The sequence below is a fragment of the Uloborus diversus genome, chromosome 10 (genome assembly GCF_026930045.1).
Source record: "Uloborus diversus isolate 005 chromosome 10, Udiv.v.3.1, whole genome shotgun sequence".
Lineage (NCBI taxonomy): Eukaryota > Metazoa > Arthropoda > Arachnida > Araneae > Uloboridae > Uloborus > Uloborus diversus.
The window spans coordinates 98,930,162-98,953,056 of record NC_072740.1 but is presented as its reverse complement, the minus strand read 5'-3'; the positions used below and the strand labels follow the sequence as shown (position 1 = coordinate 98,953,056).

Sequence of the window (22,895 nt, the reverse complement as noted above, 5' to 3'; positions counted from 1 at the left end):
ATCGGCACAACTTGAAAATATATCACCTTTATAAGAGTGGACTATCATCTGGCTGAAACACCCGCCCAAACGTTTATCAAAAACATGAAATAAACAGACTCTTATCCGGCACTTATTTTATGAAATACAGAAAAAAAAAAACTTTTAAATTGAAAAATATCTTTTCAAAAGTTTAAACATTACACTTAAGAACGTACGAGAAAAAAACGAAGACAAACTAAAATCGTTGCTAAAAATAATGATTTGAAATATAACTTAATATTTTCAATTGTCGGTTCTTATAACAATCTTCTTGCTAAAACAAAATTTAACGTAATCATAGCAAAGGTACTCAAATCGCAAACGTTTTATGCCGCTTTTTAGCGTCTTTGCGGGTAGTTCTGCGCAATCCTTGAGGTATAATTCTGCGTAGTAACAATTTGGCAATGTATTGAAAGGCTGCTATAGCTCAAATAGTTGATTGCTACATTTTTAATTTTATAACTAAATTACTAATTAATGTACAGCATAAGTTTTCAAAAACCGGTATTGACGCACATTTAAAACACGATTCTGTTCCACAGCAGTACGTTCCTCCTAAGGTGATATTTCAAAGCTTGAGAATTTTAGCTTCAACATGGAGGTTCAATCGGAGCAGTTTATGACTGTTCTAAGATTGGATAGGTAAATGAGGTTTATTGTTGATTGGCTTCAGCAACTTTTTTTAAAAATTTCTAAACCAAACAGGTAGATCCTGCTTCACTGATCTAAGACAAACACTCCAGCCGTATTTCTGTGAAAAACTATGAAAACTTAGCACATGGAATAACTCTGTTATTTCTACCACATCACACATGCAAGCAATAGATTCAAATCACTTGAGTAGAATTATTTTGGTCCCTTGAAAGTGGTCCTCAACCATGAATGCGACCTTTCTCTCGAAACGAAGTGTGCTTCTTCAAATGAAGCATACAGAATCACTCAATATGAACTAGTCCAATAATTTATAATATGCAAAATTTCGTTTTCTGTGTGTAAAAGAACGTGAAGTCTGATATTTAATCCTTATATATTATTTCTGTAGCCTGTTTTTTGTTCCTACGCAAGATTTTCCTCAATTCTTGATTGATTTCTTTGATTTACACCATATTTTAAAGCTTAGTGAGCAGGCTACTGACGAAAAAGACGAAAAATAGACCCACGGTCTAAAAATTGTTTTTTTTTTTTTTTTGCCAAAAAACATGTTTTAAAGAACCAGAATGAGGTTTTCGGTTAAATTTATAACTTTAACTTGCACCGTAACCGACAGAGCTGAATAGCTCGATCGACAGAGCGTTCGACTGGTAACCAGGAGGATGAGTGTTCGGTCCCTTGTTTGGACAATCTGCATCAAAAAATTAGAGAAATATCGCGCATTACATGAACATTTAATAACTATGAATAACAAATATGAGGCAATAGAATATATGAGATGGAAACGCGCCTTGCTGTTATAAAAACTTGATGCAACATGGAACTAAATTGATTCTTAATTGAAAGGCGTTTTTTTTTTTTTTTTTTTAACTTTTCCTCCGATAAGAAAATTAAAGCATAATGTAAGCGAAAATTTTATTCTACATTTATTCCGTTTTCTACATTTATTTTAAAGAACGGAATTACTTAGATGGTTTATGCAGCATATTTTGGATCTCTAGTTTTTACACGTTTGAAAAATCAGACTGGTCGTGGTTTCATTTAAGTTATAACAGCTGAGTGAAGTTAAGTATTGTCCGTTTTTCACAAGAAGGCACTTGACTCCACCCTCGTCACGTGATATCCGATGAGTCTATTTCGCTGTTTTCGGCAGAAGGTATATCCCGATCATAGCATTTTGTTGTAAAAGCGGCAGTTTTTAAAATGTAAGAATAACTAAAATGTCAACAAACAAGTGAAGCAAGTAATGCAAAGGACGCTAACACTTGCACAGTAAAATGCACGCGCAAGTTAAGGCTGTCTGGTTGTCTCCTTTAGAAGCGCGTGGATTGCGTACCGATCACCACCGCGTAAAATAAAACGCTATGTTCGAGGGGGTGTGGCGAAGTGCCTTCTCCTGAAAAACGGACAAAACGCAGAATTCGAGCATATTCCCCTACAGGAATTTATTTAAAATATATCTAACATTCGTTGAGATTTATGTACATTGCACTGGATTCAGTAATGTTTCATTAAGTAAGGAATGCAAAAGATTAATTTACTTCACACGTGCAGTTATGACATGGACTCTCCATCCAGTAAGAGCCTTTATGATGTGGTCCACACATTGAGCATTTCGGGCAACACTGTCCTGGCAGAGTAATTACGGCATGTTCCAAACAGGGTTTAATGGGGGCACATTCGACACCAGAACATAACACTGAGCCATTCTTGCAATTGCATATCAAGCACGGGTTACGACCATCAACGAACGTTTCTCCATTTATATAGAAATCGTCATTGTGCATGCATCCTGTCGAAAGAAACAATATGTTTAAAATAAAATTTGTACGCATCTATGGATGTGCTATATGATGCAAGTTACAAAGGCAAAATGTGTAATCATTAAAAACTATATCACCATAGCAAACGTTTGTTACGTATAAATTTTTTGAATCATTTCATGGATTTAACACGCAACTTCAGTAGCTTAAATTTTCGACATTTATTCTGTCCCAGATCGCCTCTCGTCATGGAGATATTGAAGGATTTTACGAACATATCGTACCCTGGAAACGGAATTGACACAACTTAAAAATTGAAAAAGCTCACTAACTCTTGATTTAAAATCGAAATTTAATGCTCTTTCTTACCAAAAAAAAAAAAACTAGTACGAAATTAGTTTACAAAACTGGTGTGTGGTGATTTGTAAATGATATAATCAAGAGTGACATATAAAAATGTCAGTTTAAAAGAAAAATTTTCGAACATTTTAGTACACAGTATCAATTTACACTACTAAAGCTAATCAGTGAACATAGCATCGTATATGTTTTCATACTGTACTGTTTGAGAACAAATCAGTTCAAAAATATTATGCAAAAGCTAGATTTTCTCTAACAGTTTTTTTTTTTTTTTTTTTTTTCGAGTTGCGTTTCTTTCGCTGTCAGGGTGCTATATAATTTGATCTAATCTTAGCTTCTCCAATCTTCCCATTTTCAAAGTCAAATTCTTGGTGCTGTGCTAGGTGCTACTGAGACAAGACAAAGCACATAATGATTCAACCAATTCCTGAAAAAAGTAGAGCTTCAAATTTTTCCTAAAAGTTACTTCTTATTTTATGATCAACAATTATTAAAATCGTATATGTTACTTTGGCAACTATAGAAATGTGAAAAACGATCATGTCGTGCTTCACATGCAGACTGAACGAACTCAAATAGTCGTGGAGAAACTATAAAATATTTAAGAATACGGGAAAATAATAATTTGATATACATTTCTATTACAGACTGACATTTTAACCTATAGTAGATTTGATTCCATCATTACATCTCAGATATCAAATATTAATTACCATCGCAAATTGGACAGCATTCGTCAGGCGATAAAACTGGATGATCACATTGCTCTTCACAGATAGTTGGTGAACACTCAACTAGCCCTGCCTTGAAAAAAAGCACAAATAAATAAATGATCTTTAAAGCAATGATGTAAGTAAAACAATTTAATGCAGTCGGGAAAATATGCATGTTCAAAAATTTTCATTCGAGAAAGGTTTTAAACACTCCATAAAAAGGTTTTTAAAAAATATCACTCATAAAGTTATTTTTATATGAGTTAAAAGGTTTTTACTTAAACCATTACCCAAATATGACCAACAGAAGAGCTTGATAACGAAAATCTTTAAATATCATTTAAAGGAGATATTTCATCAAACTCTAGGATTTAAATTGCCCTTAAACAAATAGCAAAAGAAGTGAAACAACCTGGCATATACAATCATGACAAGATTCTTTCCACATTTCTCCGTTCATCATAACCTGTCCATCCATAGAAATGCAATCTGAAACAAAGCATAGGTTAGAGTAAATAATAACTAAATACTGTGAAGAAGTAAAAGGAAATGACCAACGTTTTGTAACACTAAACTACACATTACTATAGACAGGTGCTTCGGGGTTTCATAGAACCCCTTTTTCAATGTAAAATTACTACGTTTTATATTAAAACATGTAAGACTTTGATATAAAAATTGCTTGCGCGTGGATAATACCAAAAGGTATCAAGCCAAATGCTAGCGATTAATCGCCAATGCGATATAAAGAAAAGTGACAATTGAGGTAGTGTGAAGCAAAGGGATGTAAGTGAACTATTTTAAGTTTCGAGTAAAACGCGTTTAAAGATCAGATCCTACGAAGGCTTTCACTGATTTTTTTTTTCTAAATCATGCTATACTGCAGCACCTACCAATGCTACTGGTACAATCTCTTGCCCCAAGACAGAGCAGACGTTCACCTACCATTTGTACTGGTTATCTCCAAATTTTTAATTTTGCCCCTTGCATCCCTTTGCTTCTCACTACCTCAAATGATCCTGAAAAAATATATTTTGCCAAATTGTTCTATGTGCGAATAATCAAATTTTAGTTTTATAAAACAAAAGTTTTAGTTTCCGGAAAAAAAATACTCCGCTGTTCAAAGAATTTTGAAATTTCTTTGTCAATAATAGATTGCATGCATAAATGCGCGCTTAACAAGCATTGCTGCCCAATTGCGTGCAGTTATAATGCCAAAGTGCTAATGTGTAAAAGCAATGTTGGGAGCTTCATTTTGGTGACAAAGTTGGGCTTCTGGATGCAGATATTTTAAGACGTACCTAAATACTTCATTACCTTTTGAGTTGCAAGTTGTAATTGTCTGGTTTTTTATATCCAAGAAATTTTTATCACAGGAGCCACAACCAAAATCTCTGCAACGTGCGCTAGGTATAGTAGGACAATACTGGAAATTGCATTTCTGTAAAGGACAAGGAACGGGATTCTGGTTCAAAGCGCAATTTGAGTGATGCTGCAAATGAAAACAAAATCTGAAAAATAAATAAATAAACAAATTAATTAATTTAATAAAACAATTTAATGGACCAAAACAACCTTATAGCTCAATCAAATGTATTCACAAAATTTTTGAGAAGTAACAAAACAAAATATGAGTTCTGAAAATATTTTTATTAAATAGTTCTTTGTAACTCAAATCAATATCCAGGTATCGATACCAGCTTTTGAACTTTATTTGTTGCACTTACTTGAAATGTGATGAATAATTTTAAGAGGGTACTTGATTTTATTTGGGAATTGATAAATTAACTAAAACGATTATAGTTAACCCAAAGTTCGCTGCTGGTAGCTTCTTTTGCATTTATATTTATTCTAATGTGAAGCATTTTTTTTAAAAATTAACTAGTCCCCAGCTGGAAGTATTTGAAAACACTTTTATAATCGTTTCTGGAAGTGGAAAAATGTAATTAAAAGAAATCTTTAGACAATGCACTTATAAGAAAATCTTATACACTATGCAGAAACTTAGTGTTTTCTGCCATTATATAACATTATTCGCAAGTGAAGTGAAATTTAGTAAGGTAATATTTTCTGTTTAGTTGTTCAAGATACTCACACATCAGAAAAAAAAACTTTACAACCAAAACTCTCCAAACGAGTCGGAGCAAATGATGTTCAGAAAAATTGCTTTCTGTCTTATGGAAAAAGCAACGGAACCATTAATTGCAATAATAATAATAATAATAATAATAATAATACTGAGGGTGGAGTAAAAAAAACAACGAAATTGAGAAATATGTAACGCCCATAAGCGAAAAAGTTGCCTCTCACCAAGCCTATTTGTCACATAAAATTTCAACAAATAAAATAATACAGGGTTAGCATAAAATTCTATATTTCATAAACTATTGATTTCAGCACTATAAATGATGCATAAAAATAAAAATAAACAGTGAAAGCTTTTTTTCACTCACAAATGTTCGATATATGCGTCTTTCGAAACGCGACACACATCTATAACATACATTTTGGTGACAGTGTTTCACTGCCAATTTTTCGCAATGCTACACATGTGCAATCTTTCAGTTCTTACAATGCTGTAGGCAATGGTGATGTGTAAACAGTCTTTGATGAAACCTCATAAAAAAAAATCCTATTAGGGTTAGGTTTGGGGTTTCTGGCTGGCCAACGCATAAAGGGTACATCATCATCTGCACGGCCAATCCAGCGCTGCGAAACGTCAGTGGGGTAGTGAAGTGAGGAGAGGGGAGGAAAACACCCCCCCCCCCGAGGTCTTGATTTTAACATTGTTGCCAATCCTAATACAGTAGTTAATACACGTATAAGATCTGTTCTGATCAAAAATCTCCTTCCGGAGGGAATTTCTGGCTGCGCTAAAGCGGAACGTGCACGTTTAAGTAATTACTTACGTTCAAAAAAACTTGGACACTTTATCTTTATTTTAATGTATCATTTATAGTGGTAAGTATAATAGTTTATGAAATATAAATGCTTAAAACCGGGATATTCTTTTATGCTAACCCTGTATCTTTAGCTGCCCATTTGACTCTCAACTTTATTTTGCCTTATTTTTGAATAAATTGGCGAAAATGGAATGATGAAGTATAATTGTATGACACCTCTCATTTAAAATTACGAATGGTTGAAAGTAAATAGAGAAATAACTACTTAATGTATAGTTAGTAGAATAATCTAAGAGCAGTTGCAAAATAGCCTTCAAATATTCATTGAGCGCACACATCACACATTCTCTGACACCCTGGCTTGTCTTTTTCTTGCGTTCACTGCTGTCAACCGCATTCTTTGTTTTATTTAGTTGTATTTCTCTTCTAAAGTGGTCCATTTAGTTTGAACCATTGAATTATTACTTCAAATGCAAATGAACGTGCTGTTTTTACATAAAAGCAACTTGAAAGGAAAAAATACACACAATTACAAGTCAATATTTTTCTTCACCGTCGTAAATGAGAATTAAACTTCTAAATGTAGCATACGATGATGTGTATGATAGATCAGCGTCCATCATTCAGATATGGGAATAATTACCAAAGAAGATTCATCCACAGTACTCAACTGAAGCAAAAATGTAAAAGTAACATTTGCAACTGGAAAACTCAAGTCCCAAAAAAATTCAGGTTTACTACCTTGTTGATTATTTGACCCTTCCCCCCCCCCCCAAAAAAAAAAATCAAGCAAAAAAAATAACATGAGTTTTTTAAAGCAGAAAATAGCTGCAAAATATGCAAATTATTTTTATTCTTCAGGAGACTAATTTTCAAGCAAAATAATCTTTGTAAGCAAGTAATTTCGAAGTGATAATTTGAAAATTAGTTCAATTGCTTTGCACCTTAGTTTACCTTCTTGAAACTTAAAAGATTCAGCACTTCTCTACTTTTCTAGGAAAGTGCTCTCAAATTAAGCTCTTTTCCAAGACGAACAACTAATCCAAAAAAAAAAAAAACGGATTACTGCTTAGAGGAGTAAATGTTACTTACAAATATAAAATGAACAATACAATATTATTAGATTGAGCTAAACAAACAAAAGAAACAAAATTGAAACCTTTCATCTGGGGTTGGTGCCAGCCACATACCACTTAAAGGTGAGAAACTTTCTTCTGAATAAGGTAGAGCCAAGTTAATGAAATTTATTCTTCGTAAGTATTCTCTTCTGTTTAGCCAATATACAGTATCCCACCAGGAATTAGTATCTGACATAGTTGGACAAATCCTCTTAACGTGGTTCAGTTCTTCATTAGAGAGCATTTTTAATTCAACCTTTGCTTTTCTCATAAAAATAGGATAAAATGGACCATTGAAGAAATAGGAACAGTTATTTTCATCGAAACCATCATAGTCAAATCCATAGTTATCAAAACCATTAAAATTAAATCCTGTTGAACTCATGCCTAACTCATTGTAATTTTCCCAAGGTGTATTTCTCTGCAAGTTCAATCTTGGTGAGGTTTGGGTTATACAAAAGCCATAACTGTTGCATCCAGTTCTGTCAAAGCCATACCGATTGTAACCTCGTTGGTCGAAGCCAAGCGCATCAAAACCATCTCTATTGTACGAATCTTTAAAGAATCCATTACGTGTCCATCCCATTCGGTCAAAACCAGGCGTATTATATCCGTCAATGTCATAGCCTTCAGCATCAAAAACACTTGATTTTATGCCAGCACTTGGAAGTCTGCTGCTTCCAGAAGCTGCTATACACGGTGCTCCCTCTGTAGAGTGTACATACGTTACGCATATCTGGCTCATACTCAAAAGCACATCGTCTGGCACAACACTGAACGGATTTAAAGTTTTATATCGTTCCTGATAAGGAAACTTTTGGATATTGTTCGGACTTTCCACAACCCATTCATACCAGATTTTATCAATAAATGCATAGTGAGAGAAAAAAATTGGATCGTATGCTGCATCAGGAGTTGCCATATGTCCACCAACATATAAATGAAACAATCCGCTAATCTTATCCAACGATGCACTGAAATCCTCAAACGACTCCAGCCTCATAATTTTTTCAATTTCTACAGCATTTGGTAATTGCACTGAATCATTGAAATTCCTTTTTAAACAAGGTTGCCAATAAGTTGGATGATACGTCTTAAAAGGATGATTTCTAACACAATTATCCTTTTTGCTATCTCCATTTCCACCAAAATAGTTAGCTTGAAATGCTGCTGAATTTCCTAAGTCTCCTACATCCATTGTCCAGTCAAAATATGGTATGGTAACCGAGCAATCAATTTCCTGAAGTTTCAGTTCAACAAAGCGAAGAAAAAAACGATGCCAAGGCAAAAATAATAAATTTCCATGGGATTGAGGAATATGCTCGCGGTATAAATGGGTAAAATTTAACCACGCAGTATGTGGTTTTTGTAATACAAGCGCTTTTATAGCATTTTGATAGCGAGACATTTCTTCCGGTGTCATGTCCCGAACTTCTTTCCTGATGCTTGTAGTTGTACATGGACATTTTATGCTACCTGACAAAGTACATTTACAAACTGAACACCCTAGGGATAACTCAGCCTGCAGTGGATACGAATCATAAAGAAAATTACATCCACATAACTGCTCGCAATGAACATCTTCACATTTCTTTCCTGGAGCAAAAGAAATGACTTGTTTGCGAAGCTTAGTAGTTTCGTCTTCAATTTTTTGGCATTCTCTCAAGCTCATAGCTCGGCATTCGTATGACCAACCAGCGCTGTGCCCATAATAATTCCAACCTTCTCTAGAATGTCCATAGCAGTTGAAACCTGCCCTGTTGTAACCATCAGAGTTATATCCTTGCTTATCGAAGTCAATTATTCCATCATAATCACCAAAGACATCGTATCCTGAAAAATTAGAAATTTTAATTAAAACCATCATGACTATTGATTGTGTAGGATATCGGTAATGGAGTAGCAATGGCAACATTTAATGGTTCTGAATGTGTGACATATCATTTTGCATAATTAATATAATCGTTAATTCCATATGCTTTTGCGGTTGAGTACTATACTTTTTTATTAAATGGTGACATAAATAACGTGTGAAGTTTTCTGGAAACTTGTTCAGTAGGGTTTATGTAAATTAATGGAACATATCGACGCCTCAGAGCACAAGTAGGATATCTTACTATTATTCCTGGGATTAGCTGTCTTACTGTCGCTCTGAGGGGACAATATGTGTCTATGTGGTCAGTTAGAGATATGCAAAGCTACAATTATTTTTTTCCGAATTCGATTAGTTTATTATTAAACTCGATAATGTGAAATGTGTGAAGATGTGAACATGTGTTGAAAGCATTTGTGACGTTTTTAAAATAAAACTATAGCGCGTGTTTTGAACTTTTTTTTTCGTTGCTTATATTAAAATCCTGATTCCTCAAAACCAAGGAAAAAATTATACTTTATACATTAATTACGCTCGATAACTGATAAAATAAATTTTAAACTTATGAGACACAATTATGAACTTATGTCCCGTGTTCTTTAAAGGCTTAATTATACGAATAATATGTTTTAACTAAATACAATGTAAGGTAAATCCGAGGTGCAGCATCCGTCATACAATAGAATTTTAGTGCATAGAAACTCTACATTGTAAAAAAAATCAGAAACGTCCCTGGAAAATAATGGGTATCTGCCAGTAACATATCTGGAAAGAAACAAAAAAGTTTCCAGCTAAAAGCCGTAACCTTTCTGAAATTCTCCGGAAATCTTCTTGAAAAATTCAGAAACTTTTCTAATAAAAGAAAGTCACCTTTCTGGTTTAAACGAGGAACTTTCCAAGAAAACTGAAAAATGTTTATAGTAATAGCTTGGCATCTCTCTGATTTACCAGGAACGCGTCTTGAGCACTCTAGCAGCATGGGCAAAGCAAACGGAAGAGTTACAACCAGATACCGAACAGCTTATTTGTCAGTAATTTAGCTTTTGGAAAACTACTGACCCGAGAAAGAGCACTTACGTCTTGTTTGGACGAAATGGGAAGATTGGGCACCGCAGATTGGGCGCCGAGTATTTTGGGCGCCGGGAACATTGGGCGCCAGGCATATTGGGTGCCAGGAACTTGGGCTCAATGTGCTCAGCGCTCAAAATGCTCGGCGCCCAAAGTGCTCGGCGCACAATGTTCCCGGCGCCCAATCTGCTGTGCTCAATCTTCCCATTTTGTCCAAACAAGAGCGTAAGTGCTTTTTCTCGGTTCAGTTGTTTTACAAAAACTAAATTACTACCACCCGGAAGGGCTGTAGCGCAGCTAAAGGAAAAACACCTATTAAAGAAGCTGAATGTATTTTGACACTGGTAGCCAAATATATTTATTCATAACAGTAAGATGTCTGAATTAATGCATCTTGTAGCATTCAAGAAATTTTTTTGCAAAAATACTTCATTTTGTATGGAAACCGTAGCAAACGCGTAAAATCTCGGAACGTTACCTGGAAAAAATGAGTAACGTTTCGGAATTTTCTTCTAGTATAAGTTGAATTTTTATACGATTCTAATTACTCATTTACAGTAAATTTTACAGCAAATGAGTAACATTTTATGATTTTTATTCTTGTCATCGTTGGCAGTCTCTTTTGGGGAGAAAAGGAGAACTGCCTACCTTTAAAAAAAGGAAACATTTTTAAAATATTAATTTGTGAAGAAAGTTTTGTGCAAAAAAATACAAGGTTTGAAGTAACATTATCGTGTTCCGTACATTTTTGTATACCAAAAGAGAGCCGCTTTCGAAATACTTTCCAGATATCTATTATTCTGTTTCTGTCAGGGTGGCTCTGATAAGTTAAGCTATGATCTTGACAATGTTTACCTCTTTTTGGGGAGTTAGTGAAAAAGGGACGTGTTAGTGGCACGGATTTCAGTTGAAATATTTTTCCAAAACTACTACAACAGTACTAATCCAATTCAACTCATTGCCAATTGCTCTTCTCTTTTATCCCAAAAAGTGGTAAGCATCGTCATGGTGATTGTTTAACTTATCAGAATCACACTATATACTGCAACACATAGATGCGATGCTGTAAATGGAGTGTTGGGATCGAATGGCTCCCAAACAAAAACAATCAGTCATTTTAAAATTTGCATTTAAGCTATAAATAAATAAAATACTTATTCCACTTTCGCCTGTATATGAGACAAATAAACACACACACACACACACACACACACACACACACACACACACATACACACACACACACAGATGTTGAAATATAATAAAATGATAAAACTTTAAAGCATAACAGGTAGTATCACTTAAAATTATTTTCCGTACGCTGCATTGAAAAAAAGTAAAAGGTATGAACTCCCAGTCTAGAAAGTACATAATAGTTTACAAAAACGTTTGCATCTCATCCACATTGCAAGAAAAATTCCAAAATGTCACTGATTATTTCTGGGCAGCGTTCCAGTACACGGGTTCCCCAGCTTTCTGTGAAACAAGAATTGCAAGAATTGTCGGCAAGTAAGCTGTTCGGTATTTGTTTGCAATTCTGCTTTAGCTTCGACCTTATTTGCTTTAGGAGCTATCCTGGTAATTGAAGAAGGTGTCATACTATTATCTGTACCTCAGAGCTAAACTAACGTAAGTCACATAATCGCTAGGAGTGAGGAAAAACGTGTCTGGCGCATGCAGAAATGGGACGTGCGCTTTTTCAACATCGGTAAATAATTACAAAAGATTTTTTTTTAATTATGTTAACATGGCTCAGAGCTAGACTATTCTCATGGCCTTAGAGCTAGACTATTCTCATGGCCTCAGAGCTAGACTATTCTCATGGCCTCAGAGCTAGACTATTCTCATGGCCTCAGAGCTAGACTAACGTAAGTCACATAATCGCTACACTTTAGGGGTGTGAGGAAAAACGTGTCTGGGATGGGGGACGTGCGTTTTTTCAACACCGGTAAATAATTACAAAGGATTTTTTTTTTTTAATTATGTTCACATGGCTCAGAGCTAGACTATTCACACGGCCTCAGAGCTAGACTAACGTAAGTGACATAATCGCTACATTTTAGAGAAGTGAGGAAAAACGTGTGTGGCGCATGCAAAAGATGGGACGTGCGTTTTTTCAACACCGGTAATTAATTACAAAGGATTTTTTTTTAATTATGTTCACATGGCTTCAGAGCTAGACTAACGTAAGTCACATAATCGCTACACTTTAGAGGAGTGAGGAAAAACGTGTCTGGCGCATGCAAAAGATGGTACGTGCGCTTTTTCAACACCGGTAAATAATTACAAAGGATTTTTTTTTATATATAATTATGTCCACATGGCTCGATGCGAAATAGGATTCTGCGTACAATGCACTAATAATCAGAAAATCGCAATTTTCGGACTTAGTCTGATTCTGAAGTAGTTAGTATAAACCTGTCTAAGTTTTCTTGGAAAGTTCTTGATACATACTAGAAACATGACTGACTTTTTATTGAAAAGATTTTCTGAACTCTTCAGAAACATTTTAGGTAAATTTCAGGAAGATTACTGACTTTTAGTGGAGCACTTTTTTTTTTTTGTAACAGATACGAGTAACTTACAGGCATCAATTAGGCTTGCTAGCTGGTCATTATCCTTCAAAGACTCATTTAATGTTTCATTTTATTTATAATATTGTTGATTTATTTTTATTATCGTAAAACGATTTTTTAGCACACATCGTTTAACAAATTGAGCAAATATTTTTTTTAAGAGACAAAAAGTATTCTTATGAAATAAAATGTTCCTAAAATAAAAGAAAAACGAACTATAGAATCTAATATTAAAAGAAAATAATAAAATGAACAAATCACCTGTAATATTAAATTTTGTGATCCAATGGTATCCATCTGCATTATATCCATGCCTATCAAATCCATTTTTATTTAAACCATTTTTGTTATATCCTGAGCAATAGAAAAGGACTACTTTTTAGTAATATATATTATAGTAAAATAAATGGAAAGTACGCCATGACATAAAGAAGTTGCAAAATTAAATATGCACAAATATTACCTTGGTAATCAAAATCTGAGAATCGAAATACTGCTCTGTCGGCTCCGTAACCATTTTCAAACGTTCGTTTTTCCTTAGATTTCGTCAATCCATCAGCATTGAAGCCATACCTGCAGCACAAATAAAGGTAATAAATTTCAAAATCGTATAATTTTTCAAAATGTAAACATGAAGTGTGCATTTGAGTCGTAGTTTAACCAAAAGCCTCTTACAGCTGCATCGTTTTTATTTATTTATTTATTAATTTTTTTGCAATAATATAGTTAAATTTAAAGGAAAATCAACAGAAAAGAAAGAAATCAAGGTTTCACAACAATGCCATGCAATTCGTATCTTGTGTTGTTTCATTACTACATGCGCTCATTACTGTTAAAGGTTTTAGCTGATTAAAATTTAAAGTTAATAGTGCAATTTCCGTGAAAAACGTAATTCTAATTCACCCATTTCACAACTAAACTTACTAACTTACCTGTCCCAAAAATCATTTGCCAAAAAAAATATCTAACTTGAACCATGCTTTTTTTTTTTTAAATCTGTCTACATCGAACCTTTGTGCACACTCATTTTTAACTTATCTATGCCTATCTTCAAACTTGGTAAGAGAGCAGTTGATTTTTTTTTTTCATCAAGGACTACGAAAGTTCAATATTTAAAGTCTGAAATTGTCGTAACGTTGATACATTTTTCTCTAATACTTTGCAACATCTTTAATGTATTTCAGCAGCACAAAGTATTTGCTACCGAAAGTGCGTAGCTACCGACAATACTGCATCCGTATAAAAACTATCTTCGCAAATTTCATGTTTCCTTTTAATTTTCCATACTTTGTGTCGTAATGCGTTTGAATCAACTAAAAATGAAGTGAAAACGTCCTTACATTATATGAAATAACCTTCACGAATTCGTCCTTACATGAATAAACCGAAATAAAGTTTCATTTTATGTGATTCAGAATACAGCATCAAAGTAGTTTCTTTTGCTTTTATTTTTATAAAAAATTGTAACTTATTTTCTTTATGCCATAGAAATGTATAATAAATTTTTTCAAATGTTTTTCCTAAAACATCTGTTCGATGCACGTAGCTTCCTTTACGTTAAAAATATTGAAGGTTCCGGACAACGTTGAGGCAGCGTTAGTCGTCAAAAGATCAATTTAAGACTCCCCTATTTCTGTACACAACAGAATAGGCGATGCTACTAGTCTGAACATTTCGGACAAGAATAGTCTCCCAGCATTGGTTGAAAAGCATACTAATGACAATTTCGTAGCAATAGTGACGCAAAAGTTTTTGTCTACACTACCCCGAACCGTCATCGAAATTTCCCCACCCACCATAGAACTATAAATATTCAAGAAAAAAACTCGTCCAAAGTTTTTTCCTAAAAATAAAATCTTGTTTACGAAATCTTTGTTAAACTGCTGACTTGCATGTTACAGAAACAAAGAAAGCGTCCAATACATCTTTTTAAAAGTAAGCATTAATATAAATTTAGTATGTATTTATTAGTTTAAATATGGTGCATATTTTACGCTTAAACTAGGAATATTTGATTCTAAAACTTCGATTCTAAGTCCATTTCCCTTTCTTTACTTAAAAAGAAATGTATTAAGCAATATTATAAAAATACAAAATTACTACCAACTGGTAAACAAAAAAATTTACTAGAACACTGCGAAGAATTTACCTGTCATATCCATCTTTATCAAAGCCGTGAACATGGGTTGCATTTAAAGTTGATCTCCAGCAACATGCTCCAATGATGCATGATATGCGGCATTCGTAATATGTGGGGAAATTATTAGCATTTCCCAAACATCCATGATACAAAAATGAATAGCATTCCTGGCTTTGCTGATCAAAATACCATCGCTTTTCAGACTTGCCACACCCATTTAACTCTAAATTTGAAAATAATAATAATAATAATAATAATAATAATAATAATAATAACATTTTGTGTGAAGAATGAGGTTACTTAAACATTACATAGCATAAATGTATTTATTTCTACTATTTCATACTGGGGATAATTTACAATGGACGGGAAAATCGGGGAATGCATTCACTTAAAACATTAATAACTAGTCAAATTTACGCAAAAAAAAAAAAAAAAATAATAATAATAATAATAATATTTTTTTTTCGAAGTATAACTACAAAACCTTAAGAGCAGTTTGCAATCAACTAATTGACATATAAGTTTCGGGATTTTCTTTAACCGTTTATTTTACTACACCATTGATTGAACAGTTATGTCCAACAAGGTAGGGTAATTGCGCTTTAAGTTCGGATACAACATTTAAGTAATGACTTTCATTAAAACTGCAGTTATGTCAAGATTCGCTGTAATATATGTAGATGACACTACATTCATACTAGAAGTGACACCTACGAATACTTTAGCGTCTGATTATTTTTTTAAATTTTACAATGAACTAGAACGTTATAATGCTTAGATTTTTTTTTTTTTTTTTTTTTTCAAATTTGGTAGTAAAAATGCTTTTTATAAATACTCTAACCTTTTCCAGAATCTCTCTGCAGGTAGCAACTCTGGGTAGGACTTTGAGGATTCTCACAGAACTCTCCTTCAAAACCTGGTGCGCAATCACAGGAAACTAAGTGCGGGAGATTTATCCAGTCTGATTTTCTACAGTGTCCGCCATTTTTACAAGGATTTGGTTCACAAAAATCTGCAAAATATATAACCCATAGTTTTATAATTCTATCATTAATGCTAGCTTCAAAATGAAGGCAACAGTGACAAAAATCCATGTTCTTTGCTTGCTTATACGGGTAAATACAAAAGCATATAACTTAAGCAAGATTTCTGTAGCTGTTGCTCTTGGTTTGAAACAAGTTTAGGAAGGTAAAAGATGATTGCACAACGTAATAGTGCACCAGAGGCGTGCACCAGAACTTTTCGGGTTTGTCACAAATGACATTTACGGACCCCCTCCAGCAACTATATTGATTGCCCCTATGTCCCTGCACATATTTAATCCCTCATTTTAAAAATCTCGACTCCCTTCAGGCTCGGACCCGGGCCAACAGGTGTCCTTTCTCTCCCCCGCCCCCGTGCACGCCACTGTTGTGCACAAATTTGCGAATTTATATTTAAATCTGTAGATTAATACTAAAGGTGCATCTTTTCATGGCAATTTAGACATGCAAGTTATTTCTTTTTTCTTCTTTAAATATTATTACCACGAACTTTATTTGGTATACGTAAAAAAATTTCTGTCATAAGATTTCCACATTAGATTTCCAAAGAATTTTTCATTAGATTTTCCACGACAAGGGAAAAGAAAAGGTTCAAAACTTTTAGAATAATGAATAGGTTTATTATTACAATTATAACCTTTCAACGCGTACAATAGAGGGCGCCTCGTTTCAGCAATGAATTACGCCATTCCTGGATTTGAATTCAAATAAGTCTTTTAAATTTTTTTACATTTGGTTAGTTGTTCCCTTATTGAGCCTATAATCAAAATTATAGACCTTTTGTTAATTATCATGACTTTCATTGAAGATATTAATAACAAAGAAAACGTTCCATGAGAATATTTCAAAATAATTTAAATTTCAAGGATCATAAAATTTAATATTTTTTAAATTTTCATGAATAAACGGCGTCTATTTTCGCCAGTCAAAGATTTCATTCTTTGTGTTAAAGTGAAATATTTTTTTAAAGAACAATACTTTCTGTGAATTTTAACAAAAGAGGAAAAAAAAAAGCATCAAACAAGGGGTAGTTTATACATTTTTTAAAATGATGTTTTTTATTAATTATACGGATCGTTTTAAGCTTAATCATTTACAACCAAATTAACTGTATTGTATAATTTTTTAGGAACATCAAAGCGGTGAATATAAAAAACAAATGTTTTCGTTTAGAGATTGTTTGGGAATTAAAATACTAAAACTGACTTGTTTAATTTAATCAAAAAGTTCATTAAACGGACATTCGTTGTATGGGCTTTTTTAAACGATAACTTGAAATAAAAATATGTTTAAAAGGTTTCTCTTCGTTATAATGGTTGCTACAGATTTTGTAATAGCGCCAAATTTATAGTTAGTTGAATACAGACATGAAAACTTTTTCTCACCTCTGCTTGAATTTTGTTGATTACAATTCAAATCTTCACCATTGACATGGCACGTTAAAGAACAGTTTCCACACAGTGACAATCTACAAGGTGTGTAGGTATAATAAGGGCATTTCAAGAGAGCTGATTCATCACAGATGGGAATTTCCCCCTAAATAAAGTATTGAAGAAATAGTTTGGTCTGCTTTAGTTTCGTAATATTATACAAATTTTATTAAAATATTAATCCGAAGAGAACCTATAGAATTTTAATCCACCTATTGATTGATGCGAATCGACAAGGATAAACTTGAAATTGATGATTTTCCCCCATTTCTGAGTCAGCTTTAAAACACGACTCAAATTACAGCAGATGAATAATTGATTAAGTACTGTCAGCTACCTATTAAATAAAAATACAAAAAATTTCAAGCATTTTAATTAGTTGATGCTTGGTCGCTTTCATACCTGGTTACTTTGGCAGCTATCGCCTATGTCACGTGAATCTTCAGGAAGAAAAATGTCAGCTGTAAAACAAAGTTGTTTGCAAAGTTCAGTCTGCATAAAAACATCCTACGGAGAGAAAAATTACGTTAAAACATTATGACGCATATATGGCTTGAAAATTTGCTTCGCAAAAAATAAATAAATAAATAAATAAAATGGAGCATTAAATAGAACGTAACTCTACAGATTTATGAGACATTCTCAAAAAATTCACGTGCATTACTCACAGCTCATTAAATAATGTGGGTAATTCAGGTGAAAGTCAGTGATGCACTTGGTTGCGTTCATTCAAAAACATATTAATTATTATTGCAGTGTTTTATTCCTCTTTAACTGAAAAAAAAAACTATAATTAACTTTACATGTTCTTTAAGCTTATTTTGGAACTAGTTTTTAAAAATTGCTCGTTGAGGACAATCATCACATAGTTCAAGTTTTCCACACTCGTCACCTATGGACAGCTATTTGGGTTTACAATGATGTCATATTTTGAGATTTAGGCCAATACGAAATTATCTAAGCCCCCCCCCCCTTCGATGTCAGAGTCAATAAAATAAAACTACTGTCATACATTGACAGAAAGTTATGTTATCAGTTTTGTATGATTATCAGGATCGACCTTAGGCCAGTGTTACTGGTACAACCGTTCTTGTCGATCTTGAACAGTTTAAGATCATAAACAGAAGATAAAAGAAAACCAAACTTTCCCCCCAAAATTTCCCCTAGCTTATAAAACTTTATTTACAACAAAGTATACGGCCGTGGGGAAATAAACAGCAATATCTAGAAAGATGAGATTTTAAGATATTTGGAAAAAATTATTTTTGTTCCCCACTAACAATGGTAAAATATGTTACACCTTGCCGTTTTTTTCGCAATTTATTTTCAGCGTAAACAAAATACACAAGTTAGTTTTATAAAGTTAAAGTAAAATAGATGACAAATATGCGAAAAAATGAAAAATGAAAATTTGCTGATACTGCTGTTTACCTCTCCATGACGGTATAGCCAAAGAATATTTGGTATAGCTATGTTGAAACATAACTTCTAATCATTCAAAAAATATATGTTCGATTAAAATTTTCTCCCATTAATATTTATAGAAAAAGTACAAACACGCAAATATTTTTACCTGAAAATTTGACAATAACTTAAAGTCTCGCGTATCCCCATTCCAAAATTGTGTGACGTGTGTGGCTTTTGAATGTTGAGAAGGGTAGCAAGTCCTTGGCAAACTCTTCAAAAATTCTTCTTCTTGGTTGAAGAGGACAGACTGAATCTCTCTGCCAGCATGTAATACTGATTGAACACCAGAATGATAACAACCCATAGATTGTCCATAAATATCTCCTTCACACGGAATGGAGGCGGGTACTTCTTTTCTATCGGTAAAAGTCTCTCCTGTAACAAAATACAACATTAATTGACTATTAAACAACGGTCATCTCGCAATAAAAATGTTTTACTCTAGAAAACTTAGTTCACAGATAAATAAAGAGTTAGTTTACTCATTTTTAATGCAAGGGAAACGGAACCCAAAACATTACTTTTATTTTTAACTTTAGATCTACTGGGCGACTTTAAGACAAGTTTAGCGATTGAAAGCTTTCTTTTTTAAATCAAATGTTTTCATTCTTCATCATAATGAACAATGCTGGAAAATGTCTTAAGTCACATTTCATAAACCTCAAAAAATATCATTAATAGAATATTCTTTTTTCTGAAAATTTTCGCACAGTGGATAGGACTGTGCGAAACGGACTGTGCGGATAGGACTGTGGATTTGTTCGATATCGATTCATCTGTTGCTGGCTTCAATGTATCGGTAGGTTAAGAGAATGGATTGATGTATGTACATACTGATATTCAAATGAAGTTGTTTCGGAAGCAGTTACTTAATGGCTGAATCCAAAATAGTGTTGTAACTTCCTGTTGATATTTTGTGATACATGCCTCTGACGTGTAAAATTTGAATCATTCGCCTTTTTCAATAATAGTTTGTGAGAGCATAATCAGTATCTGCTTATATTATAATTTCAAAGAGGACGCAATTTATCTTTAAATAAAAACAGAAGCAGCGGAAATCTCCAACTTATTTGTAGGTCATAAAACTTCTTATGGCAAAAAAGTTTGTAAGCAAAGATTTTTATATACAAGCATAGTTTAACGACGCAGAAACTGAAATATTCAATTAAAAAGTTCAAATTTTTATAGAAATAATATTTAACGAACTTACTGTAATGATATTGCCTTCTCTCATCTCCTACATTCTGTTCACTGCCAATTTCTTTATACGTAACACAAAGGGATTTTTCCGAGTCCATGAGAAATCTCTGCTCTGTATTAAAAGGAGCCAGAACTGCGCGCAGTATAGAATCACTGTACATTTCTGTACTGGATAGTCGGAGGGAGTGTCGTTGCTGCCATTTCCAAAATAAGAAGTCAATGTACGCACTCACAGAATAAAAAACAGGATCATGAGGTCCATCTAAAAATTATTGAAAACATCAATAAAAGCAAAGGGAAAAAAAAACTCATAAATTGCTAGACTAATAAACATGAGAGCTTTTTATGGATGTATTCTGTATTCTATACAATATTTGAGTTAGATCAGGGATCTCCAAACTGTCGATCGCAATCTGCTATCAGCTCGTTGGGAAATTTTTGATAAATCGCGATCTCGCTCAGGTGTTTAGTTTAGACAGCAAGTTCATGTTTCTTATTAATACGATATAAACTATTTTCCACTTTTATGAAATCGATACTTTGAGAAGTACTACAGTTAGGTTAGGTAACTACAATTCATTTTTTTTCTTACTACTAGGAGGAAAATTCAGCAAATGAATGTTTTTTTTTCAACTAGTTTTGAGAATACGAAGACTTGATTTTAATACGTTCTATTTAGTTAGAAGTATTTATCTCTTCATTTGAACAAAACTTTTGAACAAAAGTGAAGCGGTCTATTTGACCGAACTTGCAGTTACCTAGTGGTAGTACTTAGCAAACGATTTATTTGGCTGAATTTATAGTTTGTTGATTTTTCGTGTTGCATGTGGATCACACTGACTAGTTCGAGGCTCAAACAAGGATTTCAATGTGATTTCTTTGAGATGGGCATAAAATCATTTGAAAACTATAAGAGGTAGGGAGAAGCAAAGGGATGTATATGGACATTTTCAAGTTTTGAGTGAAAGGCGTTTAAATTAAGCTTTCATTGAAAAGTTTTTCTAAATCATCTCTTGCTCCAACACAGAGGACAGATTCACCGACCATTTGAACTGGTCATCTCCAAATTTTTAATTTTGGCACTTACATCCCTTTGCTTCTCACTGCCTCATATGTTATTACAAGCCCCCGATAAAAAACAGGTGTTAAAATTGCTGTGTCGATTATTTCTAACAACAGCTTTATTTAAATGAAGTCAATTGGAGGGAAAAAATATTAAAAAAAGTGCTTTATAACTGAAAATTATTACAAATTTATATTTTTCACTGATATAACTGTGCCGTCATATTCAAAGGAAGAGAGAGGATCATACAAAACACATTTTGTTTGACAAATAAATTTTCATAAAAACTATATTCCATCCACTTTTAACTATAGAGAGTTTGAAATAAAGTTAATTAAATAAATTTGATTGTGCTCTTACTTATAAACTCTATTTAAAACTTACTATCTGTTCCAAAATCACCACCAATGAATTCAGCTATATGATTGAAAAATCCTTGCATTGCCTCTGAAAATTGCAAGAAGTCCGACTTCGTCAAGGCCACAGCAGCATCTACCATCGTCGGTACGTCGGCATCTGTCATAAAATCTCTTCGAATACAGGGAGTCCAAACAGTTTCTTCGTTTGGTATATGATAAAAATGGCAACTTTCGTCACTAAGTATGGATCCAAAGATGTCTGGGTGCCATACAGCAGACGCTGATAAATTTCCAGCATCTAATGTGAAATCAAAATAAGGGATACCAACAGAGCAGTCTTGTTCTTGTAGATGTCTTTCGATTGTCTTTAAAAAGTTTCGATTCCAGAAAAGAAAGTATACTGGTGAGTGGGCGTGCATAATGTGGGTTTTGTACAAATTCCGTAAAGATGTCCATGTGCTTTTATCTTCTCCTTTTAACAGGTTAGAAATAGCTCTTTGATACTGTCGTCGTTCTGTATAAGTAAGTTCTCGTGCTTCCTTCCGAACTGTTGTAGCGTGGCAGCTGAAAGGGATAATACTATGCATCACAAAATGAGACAAACAGAAACAAATGCAAATAAGATATTTAAAAAATCAGTTTCTTTCTGTTATGTGTTACTAAAGGATTAAAGCTAAAAAAGGCAAAATAGTCTCCTGTTTGTTTAAATTTTTTTTAATGGTTTAAACATAGCTGCAACAATGCAAAATATATAAACTACACGTTAAGTAATGCGAAGAGAAAGCTTATACTTCCTCTTTAAAGCATTAAATGTTTCACCAAGTGATGAATTTTAAAAGTAAATATACCAAATCCGAAATTTCGTAAGAATAAATAGGCTAGATGCGAGATATAATTATTATATTGCCTTCCTGGTGCAGGATTCATTGTCTTACGGATTGAGCAATTTGGCTAAGTTATCCCTGCTTTTTTTCTTCTACATATTATCTTTCAGATGAAAAGCGTACGTTCAGAAATATTTCGTAACTTTTGCACGTTAACACTTCTCACTAGTGATAAAAAAAGTTACGGTCTATTAGACTTAATGATACAATTGGTATTGTTTTATTTCTTTCCTTAAACTTTTTAGCAATGCATAGTCGCA

The 22,895-nt window shown here is 33.4% G+C and overlaps 1 protein-coding gene across 1 annotated transcript in view; it reads right to left on the bottom strand.

The window, feature by feature from the left end:
• LOC129231104 (kielin/chordin-like protein) overlaps positions 1–21,891 on the bottom strand; it is a 136,171-nt gene extending 114,280 nt beyond the window's left edge. The window contains exons 1-9 of the mRNA XM_054865350.1: positions 21,777–21,891; positions 19,404–19,504; positions 17,618–17,768; positions 16,031–16,201; positions 15,196–15,409; positions 13,510–13,619; positions 13,308–13,400; positions 7,602–9,362; positions 2,214–2,464 (exon numbers count right to left, since the gene is read on the bottom strand). Of these exons, the coding sequence (XP_054721325.1) occupies positions 2,214–2,464; positions 7,602–9,362; positions 13,308–13,400; positions 13,510–13,619; positions 15,196–15,409; positions 16,031–16,201; positions 17,618–17,768; positions 19,404–19,504; positions 21,777–21,891 (2,967 nt within the window). The remainder of the gene's footprint in view (positions 1–2,213; positions 2,465–7,601; positions 9,363–13,307; positions 13,401–13,509; positions 13,620–15,195; positions 15,410–16,030; positions 16,202–17,617; positions 17,769–19,403; positions 19,505–21,776) is intronic.
• Between the last annotated feature and the right edge of the window lie 1,004 nt (positions 21,892–22,895).